Here is a 14,860-nt window from a genome sequence, read left to right on the forward strand (position 1 = left end):
ATTATGTGACCCGACACACCTTCCGGGACAAGTCAATGGAAAAAGGGATTATCCTTTACATACGGGACGTCTGGCAACCCTAGCGCCATTTCAAGATTAAAAAAGGACACCCAGCAAATGGCAATGATCAACGTAATAAATATTTTGTATACAATATATTCAAATAGTGAGCCATTGTTCATGGGCAAAAAAAGCCCCGAAAATGGTAGCCCAAAAAGGTTATATTCCAAATTACATAAAAATAGGCAGCGAGTATGCACCCTTATCAGAGAAGCTCCAACATGTTTTTCGGGAAATTTGGATATTTTTAGATTTTTCCTGAGCCTTTTATCCTCCTTATATCTTAGTTAATTGGTTCCTTTTACTTATCTATCCTTGAAGTGTATGAAATTCTTTTATATCCCCCTTTTCCCTCCTCTTCTTGAGTGTGTATTTGTCAAGGTCTTAAATAAGCATTCGGTGATACAGAATTTCTTGTCTTCCACTAGTTTTATTTAAACCTTGATAGATCCCAGAGTTCAGCCACCATGCTCCCAGCTCTTGGGACTCCTTGGTTGTCAGGCAATAAGAATTTAGCTTCGGTTCAGCTGTCAATAGAAAGCCCCAAAGTAATCTGAAGTCAAAACTGATTTATATTGGCGACCCAACAACCACATTTGTAGTTATTTTAACAAGCCAGCAAAATAAAAAAATCTAATTGCCCAGCCACCAGCAGGTCTTTGCAAGACCGCCAGATCTAAGCAGGTTTAAAAAAAACAGATTGCTTGTGTATCTGGGGGGAATTTGGGTCAATAGGAAGCTGCAACTTCATCAGGGAGAATGACTTTGCGGTTTCCTATTGGATGATTATCGCAGGTCATATATGGCAAGTATCTGGCACACGTCTCGAATAAATAAATGAAACCCGGCTGCCGGTGGTCACGGAAATAAGGGGATGTCCTGAGGGTCCCTGTAGATACACATGAAGAAGGAAGAAATCCAAACACACAGGTTTCTCTTTAAGGAGTTTTAATCAGCAATAGAGACCAACGTTTCGAATACCACGCATTCTTTATCAAGGTGAAGCCTGTGTGCTTGGATTTCTTCCTTCTTCATGATTATCACAGGTACCATCTTTGAAAATCCACGAATGAAAACCAGCAACTAAACTAGTAAGAAGCTTGGAAATTGAAAAACCAGGGGGGTCTCTGGAGCTAGTAAAAGTGTGGTTAAAGCTCTGGGAGTTGAATCTTACAGAGTTGAATTCTGTAAGAAACAAAAATTGAATAGGCAAAATGGGGGGGGGGGGGATTGGTGTTTCAACTAATGCTCTATCCCTCCCCTGTGGATTTTGGACCAGTTTTATTTAAGCCGCTGAGTCTCATGATCTGCAAAGTGGTGACTACCACTTCCTTTCAACTGATAACATTACCCTTTAAGGCCATTTGTCAATATACTGTGTAGCTGTATTCCCATTGCTTTGGAAGATTTCAGCTCCATCCAAACATGGGTTAGACAGCTTCACATCATACTGAATAAGTTATTAAACAGATATTGCAACATTCATTTCTCTAATTGTTTGGGTGTCATTATTATGTTAGTACATGGTCACTTCTTGTCATTGAACTGCCATCTTTATTGAAGGATAGTTAATGTAAAAAGGTAGTGAAATAGTTTTGCACATTACAGCTATCAGTGGATATGCATAAACTTTAAGCATTTTAATCTTCTCTATTCTGCATAGAAACCTTAATTTAGAACAGTAACATGAGTAAATGAGTAATATGAATTTTAAATCATGTCATCAAATTAAGATTCACTTTTCACAGTACGCTTGTCTGAGTGATTTCTTTAATTGTTCGAGTTGCAAGAAAAAAACAAAGTTCATGAAAATGGCGTTCTGTACTCATAAAACGTGCCACTGTATAAAGCAGGGGTGCACAGACTTCTTTCTTTGCACCCCCTGTCTGCTCTCCCCCACTTCACCCCTCCTCTCTTACCTTCTCTCCGGCGGCATTTGATGTCAAAACGTCATGTGATGTCGTGTTGCCATTTGAGCCTGCGGCGTCATTTGATGCCGCATTGTCATGGCAACACGTCGCCAGAAGCCGCTGAGAGCAGTAAGAGGGAGTTGCAGAGGCCCCGCATGGTCCTCTGCCATTTAATTAAAATGTTGTGTGGAAGGGTCTCTAAGTGCCGCCCCCCCAAAAAAAATCTTCCCCACCCCAAGTTAGCGTACCTGTGGTATAAAGCATGTATGTGATTAGTGTCGTATATATACTTTTTTCTAAAGTTTGTAATTATGTGAAATCACGTTAACAAATGACAGGTAATTCTAATATGCTGCAGCAGGATAAAATGCGTCTATTTTTCCTATGTATTATTCTTTATATACAAGAACAAGCATTAAAAATGAAATTTCAGTAAAAATGATAAAATATGAGAAAGTAGTGCACATGGATATACACGGCTAAAAACTACATGTAAGTGATCAGTGATGTTTCACTATGGAAATAAACTCCAGATGCACATGTGTGATTTGTTTTGCAATCCGAAACGGTTTGCTTTAATTTAGAACAGCTGCTGCTTTTGACACTATTTGTTGACGTTCTTACAGGAGATGGACAGATAAAGAAAAATCTATAAAGGGCACGAGTTGGTAAGACCATCTCCTGCTGTCAACTAAATATCACTATATAGAAATGCAATACTGTAACATTATTATTTTTTAGCCGGGAAGAAACATAAACAATTCTTTAGAATAGAATGCAAAGAAGGGTGGGGCCGTGTTGGTCCTTTCTTCCGCGTAATAACCAAGGAGGGAGAGGGAGAAGTTGTTATAATACCTTTTTGTTGGACCAACAAGTAGTTGATATGTTACAAGCTTTAGAACCTCTTGGGTTCAGGGTAAACCGATGAAGACCCTGTGAGGTTCTAAAGCTTGTAACATATCAACTACTTGTTGGTCCAGTGAAAGGTATCGTACCCTCTACTCCTTCTCCCTCCTTTGTTACAACTTAGAATAGAATGGGGAATAATCTAAATCAACACATTTTTTTAAATTTGTATACAAATAATAATAAAACAAATCTTACCCTGTTTTTGCAAAATTTGCCCAGTATCTCATTAAACTTCTACTTAGTGTTTCCTCCTCTTTTGTATAATTTAGCTTTCTGTACATTGGAATTCCAAATACAAATTCGATTTCATAGCCATGCATAACTCCCATCCACCTTGGCCACGCAAGTTTCGACGATCTGTGGTTGAAGAGGTACAAGTAAGCATTGTTTCCTAGTTCTGAATTTCTTTTGGTGAATTCCAGTAGTGGGCATATGAAACTGTAATCTCCAACAATATCGTTCATGGCATCACGGTTATGAGCAACATTCTGTTCATCCTCCCAGTTTGTGTAATGAAAAAGGATGGCGTCTGCTGCAAGCTCAGTTGCTTTTGGAAAAGTCTGTTTGATACTTTCTTGAAACTGTGTCCTATTTATGAAACTTTCATGATCTTTGCTAAACCCAGGTAATTTATACACTAAGAAGTATGATCCCTCATCTTTATTTACTCCTGCTAAAATCTGTGTGTTGTTTTTTAATTGTCCAAGTTGCATCAACATTTCCGGCATTTCTGTAAGAAAATCCTCATCAACTGTAGGAAGAAAACGTCCTTTTCCGATTATTTCCTGAGGCGTCTTCCTCTGAAGACAAACAATTATTTCTGTCTCATTCCTATCAGAACAGTTCAAGAGGTCTGCAAATATCAGAGCAGTCTTGTGAGTCACAGTTTTACTTCGTACAGCCCACGGGGCATTAGCTGTACCACTTTGCATAATAGCTCTTGTAAAAAATGGGTGACTTTTAGGAGAAAGCATATGATAACTAACTGAAGCTCCACCAGCACTTTCTCCAAAAAGGGTTATGCTTTTGGGATTTCCACCAAATACTGCTATGTTCTCGTGAACCCATTGAAGGGCTAATCTCTGATCAAATAGGCCCATATTTCCTGGAGCTGCTGGGTTTCCTGGAAAAGCCAAAAACCCCAATGCATCTATTCTGTAATTTACTGACACTACAATAACACGTTCAGTTCGGGCCAAAAACTTGCCATCATAAACATCCAAAGAAGATGTCCCAGTCACAAAACCACCACCATATATCCAGACCATAACACTTGCATTTTTTGGCTTTGGTGTAGGTGTCCATATATTAAGGTACAGGCAATCTTCACTTAGTTGAGTATTTGGATTCCACATTTCAGCCCCAGAAAAACCAGGGAATGTTTGGTCAACATCTTGATAGCAAGAGTTTCCATAGTTTGAAGCATTCCAGATCTCTGACCATGGTTTGTAGGGCTCTGGCTTTTTAAAGCGCAAGGTACCAATTGGAGGTTCCCCATATGGAATTCCAAGGAAAGCTGTGACAATCCCAGAGAATACTGATATTTGGACACCTTTTACTTTTCCATATTTAGTGTTGACAATTGAGTCATCCTCATCACCACGTGAGTTCATAGAAAACATACAAACCACAGTAAAGCAGATGGCTAGGATGTTCTTTCCTCTTGTCAGATTGTACCACATCCCTGATGACTGAAATAGAGAAATATATGTTTAGAAATATTTACACACGTAATAAATTATTATTATTATTATATAGATATCAGTTCCATAAAGTATTCAACTTATTTTCACTCAACTAAGGGGTAGATCCATAGAAGTCTGTAGTTTGGGAGCTAATAACATGACGTTCACAAAATTGGGAACGGACGATAATTTTCATCATCTTAATGAGTACCCTCGAAACTAAAGAGACACAAAAATGACGTCCGTTTGTCAAAGTATTAACAGGGATTTTCATGTCTCAGAGACGCGTTTTTCAATATGTACGTATGCATGTCTTTATTTATATAGTGCCATTAATGCACATAGCGCTTCACAGCAGTAATACACGGGACAATCATATAAATAACAAATAATACAATTAACAGATCATTGGAATATGTGCTTCAGCCATAAAAGTAACATTTAGGAAAAGGAGTCCCTGCTCTGAAGAGCTTACAATATAATTGGTAGGTAGGAAGAACATACAGAGATGTTCTGGTAAGAGCGTCTGCAAGGGGCCAGGATTTATGTATGAGGTGTATAGTATCAGCCACGGAGCTACTCATATGCTTCGTTAAGCAGGTGGGTCTTAAAGGTGGATAGAGAGTGCATGTGCATTGGTCAAACTTTAATGCACATTATTAATGCATGCGATAGACGCATTACTCAAGTGCCTTACCAAAAGCTAATGCATATCTTATTATAATATTGAGAAATGAACATTTTTACACTGAACTTTTCCAATTAATTTATTTTAATTGTACATTAATAAAAATTAAGTATTCATTATTATTGATCAGGTATGTATGGATATACATTATTGTACACTCATACGTAATACAGTCATTATAACATTTTATACTATATTCATTCACACAAACATATCACTTTAAAAACTAAAAAACATAATATAGTTTATGATGTGTTACAGACATTTATATGATCCCTAATATTTATATTTGTATTACACATATAACTTTTTGTAATGAAAGGGTTAAGTCCTACAGAGTACATTGCTTTTCAGTTATTCCCAGAAAGAACTCCATGATAATCAGTGTGGATGTTGGCAATGCCTTGAAAGGGCATTGCATTAACTATAACATCTGTTAGTGCTAATGATATGCAAAAAGGGCGTTCCCTCTGATAATGCATATCTACAGTGGTCTGTTATAGTTAATATAGAGATCTAACGAGACGCTAGTTGTCCCATCTAAATGTGACATTACTCTCATCTAGACCCTTAAATATGGGTATTGCTAGAAAGACGCAAGGGAGGGAAACAGAGAGAGTCCTGTTTCTATAAAGTCCTATGTGACCTAAACCTCCTCAAACACACATTTAAACAACATTTGGAGAGATACCTGTGAACAAAACGGGTTACACATGAGTTATATGGGGAATTTCAATCATATGAATATACTTTGCATATCCATATTAGCAGATATGCTACTTGGATCTTTATAAAAATAGCAATCTCAGTAAGATATACTTAAAATGAGCCATGTTTTTTAAGCTAATGCAAAGCAGTGCTAATTGAACATGGTGTTAAGCCTACAGTGGCGGTCGCCTTTAACCTCCTGCGGCCGCCACCGCGGGCTTTTTAAAAACGCGAGCAGATGCAGCGTTTTTTCTGCTGTTTTCCCGCGCCCCGGGCGCTTTCAATGTTAAGCGCCATTAGCGCTTGTCTGATGATGCGGCCGCCGCGCGGGATACTCCATGACAAACGGAGAACATCCCGCATTTTTACGGGTAAGCAGGAGGATTAAAGGGACCGCGACAGTATGCTAATGAGACATACATTGTTTTTGCATATAATTAGCTTTGCGTTAACACCTGATAGTGATTTTGATAAGGGTTTTTTTCAACAAAGTACAGGAGGGAAGCAGATTTCAGAGAAAGAGATGTGCTAGAACATGGGTGGCCAACGCCAGTCCTCAATGGACACCAACAGGTCAGGTTTTCAAGATATCCCTGCCTCAGTACAGGTTGCTCGATCATTCTGGCAGAGCAGGGCTCAAATGTGACAAGAACGGGAGAAATGTGGCCTTCCCAGTGCCTTGATGTGGCCCTTGGACTTTCTGCTCCTGATAATTTCATCTCAGTTTCTTAAATAGCTAAGTGCGATTTCTCCCACTGCAACGCTCATGTCACTTAGGGCAATGGGAATGTATATAGGACATATGCTCTAAATGCTTGCGCAATGTTGAAATTGAATGATCCTTTTTTTTTAGTCTTTCAATGCATCTTAAATTCAATTACAGTAAGTTTGTGGTCCTTGTACTCCTATTTTTTTGGATCCAGCCCCACGGTAAAAGTGGATGAAGAGCCCTGCCATACAGAATCAAACGTCCTGTATCCTGAACGCCATCACTAAGTTGCTTATTGCAGTGCGCTGAAAATTGTAACACTTTCAAGTTGTTTCCCGGTATTTACAAAGTAATTAAAGCTCTCACTTAAATGCTTTAATGAGGATCTGGATATTGTCCCATTCATCAGAGATATTTTAAATATATACATACAGTATATACCAAAATAAATATGTGTGTACATCATGCTCATTATATCCTTTACGTCTCTCGCCCAATCCGAACGGATTTTAGTAGAGGGGATGGATTTAGTCTCAAAACCCTAGGAAATGGATTTGTACTGGCTTGCCCTTCTCTAGTTAATATATGTGAATCTATTGAATCGGTTTGCGACAGTGCTACTGAAGTTCCTTAAGCAATGTTTTCCGTGACATTTTCTGCTATGGGTTATGTAACATTAACTATGTGCTACTCAACAGCCTCTTCAGCTACTGCCTGGGCCGTATGATTTATCTGAGTCATAGTGATAAATCTGCTTCAAACTGCAAGCACACAGTAATAATCAAAAGCATATATACTGTAGTAGGTTTTTGAACCTATTACGTTACTTCTGTTGATATATTGATGTGGTATTTACTTTTCTTTAACATATTGCGAAATGCTACAGGCACTTAGATTGTTTAACCCAGACTTATAGACATTGTTTCTATTTGTAGCACTGGCAATCTATCGCTTTCCCTAATCAAACTTCAATGTGGTGTGTTTGTGTGCGTGTGCACTATATGTGTGTATATATATATATATATATATATCACTGTAACATCTAAAATAGCTCCTGTGACTGAGCAAAAATCTATGATATAATTAGAAACGTTATATACACACTGCTATGTGTATGAGAGTACTGTGTTACCACCTGCTCAGATACTAGAACACTAAAATATATCACTTCCTCCCACCTCATTTCCCTCTTTTACTCGACCCCTCTTCAACATTACACTCCCACTTAATCCCATGCCTTCCACTTCTCTGGCACCATCTGATTTATAATATAATTCCCATAAACATAATCCTTTTTGGTCTGGCGACAAGTTATTGGGATCAGCACTCATACTGAGTGGACCTTACACTTATGGATCAATGGCTTCCTTTTTCATTAGCTTGATTGAATATTTCAAGTTTTGTTTACCATAACTAATTCATTTCACTAGAACCCTATATTTTGACAATCCCTCATATAATTGACATCATCTGAACCTACAGTTTACAACAAAAGACAAAAATACCCAATGCTACATACAGTACAATGTGACAAAATACACAGTTAAATAATTCAATGTTAGTATTCTCATGAGTAAGGGTTAGTTAGTTAAACCCTTTGACCAAAGCGTTATAAGCCTGCTGCCACTTCACAGCATGACCAGTATGCAGGTCCTAACACTACCTGTGAAAATGCTCAGTTACAGTACCTCCACTAGAGGTAGAATGACCTCAGTGGGTCTGTCCTGCACAGGGACATGGAAAAACCGGCAACTTAAAAGTAGGGTGGGGGAGTTTAAACCCTGGGAGGAGGGGCCACTAACCTCCAAACATCTGATTCCAGTTGAAAATGAAAAATAATAAACACACAATCCCAGGGGAGATTGTTGGGATTGTGTGTTTATTATCTGAGAGAAGGGAAAACACCCTGGCACATGAAATTGGATCTGATATATATAATTTGAAACAATAATGATATAACCGAGGTTTCTAAAGAATATTTTATGCAGTGTCTGCAAATAGTACTCTTTAGAAACCTCGGCTATACCATTATTGCTTCAAATTATATATATTAGATCCAATTTCATGCGCCAGGGTGTTTTCCTTTCTCTTTCACATTTAAAGGGGGTAGAGATTCCCCTTTTCACCTAGGCTGCCGTAAAATATACATTTAAATGTAGTATATTAGACATAGTTAACTAGGAAAATCCACCATATATTTTAAACACTGTAGTTAATATATTAGCGCCTTAATTTTTTCTTCGTTCTGTTTATTATCTGAGCCTACTGTAAGAAGAATAGCAAACGTTTAATAACTTACACTTAGGTGAAATGCATTAACAATGCAAACAAAACACGGAGAGACGTGGTATTATTGATACAAATAATACTATGCGTAACCTCACAGTTTGCAGAATCCAGTCTCAGTTTGTTGTTGTACAGGTAGTTCACTTGCCAAGAACATTTCCCCAAATAAATATCAAACAGTATCTACAGTATGGACACGTAAAGACTTCTCATGCACAATGACTACAGAATACTGTATAACTTGAAGAGTCTACCCTACTGCCATAAACAGATGAATTATAAACGGTAGGTATCTTGCATTTTACATACCCAATTATTAATATGAAATGGATTCCATAACATTATAGAAGCATTATTACACAATTCCCTTTTTCCAATAATGACTAACATTGTATAATAGATTTTATTCTTTTTGTTCAAGCTCTGACTTACAGGTACTCATGCATTTCCCGGTAATCCTGCTTGAATCCTGTTAGAGGTGAATGCAGTGCAAGTGGTACCATTCATTTCACCAGCTGAAGAGTTTAATGCAGTCAAACAACATGTTTTAAAATCCACCGCTGGTTTTTTTTTTTAGGTTCTTACAGAAAGAGCAAGTTACAGAGAAAAGCACTTGACCAGGGAGGCTGCGAGGTAGCTCCCTTCTCCTCCTTGCCCCAACCCACATGGAACGTACGAATAATGACAGAGACCAGATCTGGAGGTATGAAAGGCTGCGGCTATTTATTTTATAAACAAATAACTAATGAGGTAAATGCCACTCCCTTCCAGAGTGCTCCTTTAAAAAGGAGGGGGAGGGGATGGTCAGCCGGTCCTTGAACCTCTGACCACGTGCCCCTTACGGTCGGGCCCCCATGACCAGGCCGTTGTAGCGAGAGGGCTCCTGGAAGTCATGTCTAAATGACCCCGCCCACTCGACACTCCCCCCGGGCATAAACGGCCCAGCTCCCAGGCTGGCAAGAACAAGGACCTACCCCCCAAAAGCCGCCATGACAAAGGCAAACCCCCATCCTCTAAGGAACTTCATTCCTTCCATTTCCTTGTAAAGTATAAAGCATTCATACTGTAAGAGAACAAAGAAACATCAATACTCACATACAATTTTCACATGTAATACATGGCAGGTAAACAATGGAATTGTTGACAAGTAATGTAGATACATATCAGTGTTATGGTAGTTCCCACACGATTATCTATCAAGGGATGGGAAATAGCTAGCAGGCAGCTAATAGACCGCGTTCCTGCCATCTGGGCTTTAAATAGCCCACTTGTGTTGCCCCTCCCCAGGCCCTTCTCCCCGGCACCACGTCCCTGTGCTGGTGGGGTGGAGAGCCAGGGGAGGGGAGTGCCTGAGAGGTGGAGCCTGGCCCCCAGTCAGGAGGACCCCACGCCGATGGCTAGGAGGCTGCTGTATGGTGCACTCTCATAATCAGTAGAAATAGAGTAATTGTACAGCTGAATAATTAACTTTTAATAGATATATTAATAAAATAATGTCAGATTAATAAAATAAAAAATATATAGTGAGATAACAATATATATATATATATATATACACACACACACACACACACACACACACACACACACACACACACACACACACACACACACACACACACACACACACACGGTGACACAGATTAAAAGTGTGATTAAACCAGTATTAGATACTGGTATGGAAATATAAGCACACTAGCATTTAAGTTGTTAAGGGTATATTAGGCAGTCCAGTAAAAGTGGAAACAGGACTGCTATCCCAGAAATTGCCTGATAACATGGACTAGCTGTAAAGGTAATGCAATAATTACAATTAGAGCTCTGATGTACAGCATAGCCCCTGTTGGGGAAGCTAGTATAGTTACTCCTGTGTAGTCAACTGTACATAATAGCAGTATATAGGAGCACTTAGGCAAAGAGCACTTACTGTACAGTCCTGATCTAAAAGGGAATAGAGGGGAATAGAGGACCTTATAGCATTAGTTTACTTATATTTAGGCAGTCTGAGGATACAGTACGCTAAGACACTTTCTTGCTAGTTCCCCATCGGTCACGCTGCCGACTGGAGATGCAAGTGAAGTGTCTGATTGCTCTCGGAGAATCACATGACGACTGGACACAGTACCTGATATACTGTCCTTGGTGTAATCACACTTTTAACCTGTGTCACCTTGTGTGTGTGTGTGTGTATATATATATATATATATATATATATCTATATCTATATTATCTATATCTATATATATATATATATATATATATATATATATATATATGTATATTATATACATATATATATATATATATATATATATATATATATATATATATATATATCTGTGTTATCGCAATATTTTTTTATTTTATTAGTCTGACATTTTATTAATATCTAATAAAAGTGAATTATTAATTAGGACAATGACTCTATTTCTACTGATAATGAGAGTGCAGCATGCAGTGCTTTTTCTCTGTAACTTGCCATTTGTTCTTTCCTGTTTTGCACACCTATTTACCAGTGTTTTACCACTAAACTGAGCAAGACGCGCTCTTTTGCTAACGCTCACCTCTTCCAGAAAGAGAAATGGTTATCTGTCCATATTTCTAAATGTACAAACTGCTGCAGTGTCTTTATGCCTTGTGTCTGTACCATGCACCGTTACCCTCACATGACCCTTGTATATTAAGAACTGCATTTATTCTAATATTAGGTATACTGATCCCTCTTATCTAAAGCTATTTTAATTCTAGCATATTTTTAGTTCACAATACAGCAAATGGACAACTTAAAAAAACAAGACAGATGGAAAGACATGAGAAGACTTGATTAACTTAATTACAAAGCTGTATTTGTGATGCGGTAACTAGTAACTAGTATAGTGCCGCTTATAACAGTACATCTTTTGTTAACACGTGTCTCTTCCCTTACAAAAGAAAGGAGTGTTGTCCTCACAAGTAATGCACCAATGTCATTTACTGTATGTATGTACAGTATGCATGTCTTTATTTATATAGCACCATTAATGTGCATAGCGCTTCACAGCAGTAATACACGTGACAATCATATAAATAACAAATAATACATATAACACATAAAGGGAAGAAGTGCTTCTGACATAAAAATAACATTTAGGCAAAGAAGTCCCTGCTTACAATCTAATTGGTTGATAGGAAGAACATACACAGACAATATGAGGGCATTCTGGTAAGTACGTCTACATTTAAATGTTTTTGTTCCCTAAACAGCTAATGGAAAACCAAGCACAATTTTTGTCCATATTTTTATATTTCTAAATACATCAACATCATTTTTTCATTTTTATCGGTAAGGTTATCAGCAGAACAGACTTTGTGACAGAACAGGTATAAAGGAGCTTTAACTAAAATATTATAAAATCGGCTTTATGGCTATTCTGCAAGATAAGGTCAAAAGAAACACAAATTTTATGAGAAATGTATATTGGCTGGATTTTACATCAATACCATCTTACGTCTATTTCTAACACATAAAGCAGATGCTTTGTTCATCTTCTGTAAGAAAAAAACAGATTTGGAGCAAACCAAGCACTTTCAATGAAGTCTCATAGAAAACTCTATTAAAATTATACAAACAAATGACAAAATAATGTATGTGCAACCTATTCATCTCTAATCCTTTTACAGTTAGATAGAAATCTTACAGTATTGAACCATAGAAAAAAACACACCAAAAGCCAGCCACCAAAATGTGAGTTTCTCAGCATTTTCAACGTGAAAGAAATAGTGTTGGTTGACCAATTACAAGATATACTGTCAGCTGAATGTACAGTATTAACAATATTAAAAACTATATCAGCCTTTTTTTAATCATAACATGAAGTTTGCTTTATCAGAAACTTAGGTCATTAACGATAGAACAGTTTTCTGTGGAGATGGCCAGTCTTTCAGTTGACGTTTATTTATATTCATTTGAAATGCCGTTCAAAAGAAATAAAAATGAAAGCAACTCAGGAAATAATTTTTTCAATAATATAGAAAGAAGTTTCACAAATAACCGCGTGGATCAATTTTCCATTAAACCAATAATATCCCCCTCTGCCTTTGTTATTCTGTATTATTTACTGCCCCAAACAAGATTCCTTTTTAAACTAAAATGATGGTACGTCTTGCTAATAAAATATGTCTCATTTTAAATGGGTGTAGTTCTTTACAACGTGAAATGAACCGTCAAAAAGATTTGAAAAGCTCTACCCACACCAATTATTTATAGGAAAACTATTTTAACAGTGTTGTTTTTGGGTGGTTTGAAACAGCTGAAGAGTAAAGTGTTAAATATATTTGCGTAACATTCTTGGAATGTATCTGAATGATACAGCAAAAGCACTAATGACAGCTAAATAAACAAATCCATATTTAGTAGTTTACAAAATTGGTACTTGAAATTAAAATAGACTTTGGAAACATATATATATATATATATATATATATATATTTAAACTTTTACAAATAAGGAAAAGATATATACACTATTACTGCCTTTCTAAATACATTGAAATAACCATGTCATAAACAAAAGATTAAAGCATCATTACATTAACTGAACAAAGACTTTATATGTCTGCTTGGTGTTGAGTAAGTAATGAACATCTTTTTCCTCAGCTCTCAACCGAAACACGCTTAACAGAGAAAGGCAGAAATACAGAAACACTCACCTGTGTTAATATTACAAAGTTTTAAACAGCGAGGATCTTAAGTTACTTCTGTGACAAGTAGTGTACAGTACATCTGCTGCTTCAGCCCTGTAAATTGGATAGTACTGACATTAATAGAAACTGTCTTTGAATTAAAACTCGCGAGACTTGGCAGTAGCAACTTGATCTGGAAGCAGCCGATCTTTACCATCTGACATCTGTTTCATGCATAAAAGTTGTGAGCACTTGACTTTAAATCGAAGCTAATTCAAGTCTGAAGAAGTCTATTTAATTATATATGATTTTTTTTACATCTGAACTTCAGGTTGTCACAAGCTGTGTCAGCGACATGTTATGTGCTCTATCCATGACATGTATGTATATTGGAGGTTTTACAAAATAATTGTTAATAAAGGTTACTTATGAACTGTAAGTATCAGAACTATGATTACTAATGCTGTCTGTCACACTGTGTATGCTTATTTACCTCTCTCCTAGCCCTATTCTGTACTGAACAAAACAAGTTAATAATAATGTTTTCGTGCCTATATGTTCCTTTTCTCATCGACTTTCCATTTTATGTATAACTGGTGGTATTAATTCTAAAGAAAAGTTACTAAAGTACTTTTATTCCAAAAAATACCAATTCATGCAAATACATAACCATAATTAGCATAATGCATGAAACATTTATGTTCTTTTTATAGCCTATGTTTGGAGTAATTGGAAGGCTAAATGTCTGTAATTGTTGTTGGGAGGGTAGCAATTTCACCACAGACTTGCAGCCTGCTTCGCTGCACTAGGCTGCTTAATTATCAGCTGATAATTAATTTTGTATTTTTTATTATTTTTATATGTAAAGCATTCTATGTACATTCTTACCTAGGCTGGCGATCATTTGGTACTCCTGTTATAAATGTGGCAACATCCTGATTATGTGTCTAACATAATGGCTGCTTCAATTAGTGCAACTCAGCAGCTACAATGTATCCTTATATCACTATGGTGACATTATCTATTGTTACAGTTTACAGCTCAAACTGCTGGGAACATTGGCAATCAATTATCCCAAACAGGAAAGTGTCTCATTGCAGCAGGCTGAAAATGTGTTACCTACACATACTGTTATGTGTTACGTTTTATTTTTGGTCAGTCGACAGCAGACTTATGGATAGTGGGCGATTCATATGTTCATTGGGCTGCAAAGTGGGTGGAGGTTCGCCCTTAAAGGAAAAATC

The 14,860-nt window shown here is 37.1% G+C and overlaps 1 protein-coding gene across 1 annotated transcript in view; it reads right to left on the reverse strand.

The window, feature by feature from the left end:
• Positions 1-13,758, reverse strand: part of BCHE (butyrylcholinesterase) — a 44,964-nt gene extending 31,206 nt beyond the window's left edge. The window contains exons 1-2 of the mRNA XM_075570615.1: positions 13,644-13,758; positions 3,075-4,570 (exon numbers count right to left, since the gene is read on the reverse strand). Of these exons, the coding sequence (XP_075426730.1) occupies positions 3,075-4,561 (1,487 nt within the window). The 5' untranslated portion in view covers positions 4,562-4,570; positions 13,644-13,758. The remainder of the gene's footprint in view (positions 1-3,074; positions 4,571-13,643) is intronic.
• Positions 13,759-14,860: the final 1,102 nt, after the last annotated feature.

Source organism: Ascaphus truei, chromosome 14 (assembly GCF_040206685.1).
Source record: "Ascaphus truei isolate aAscTru1 chromosome 14, aAscTru1.hap1, whole genome shotgun sequence".
Classification (NCBI taxonomy): Eukaryota; Metazoa; Chordata; class Amphibia; order Anura; family Ascaphidae; genus Ascaphus; species Ascaphus truei.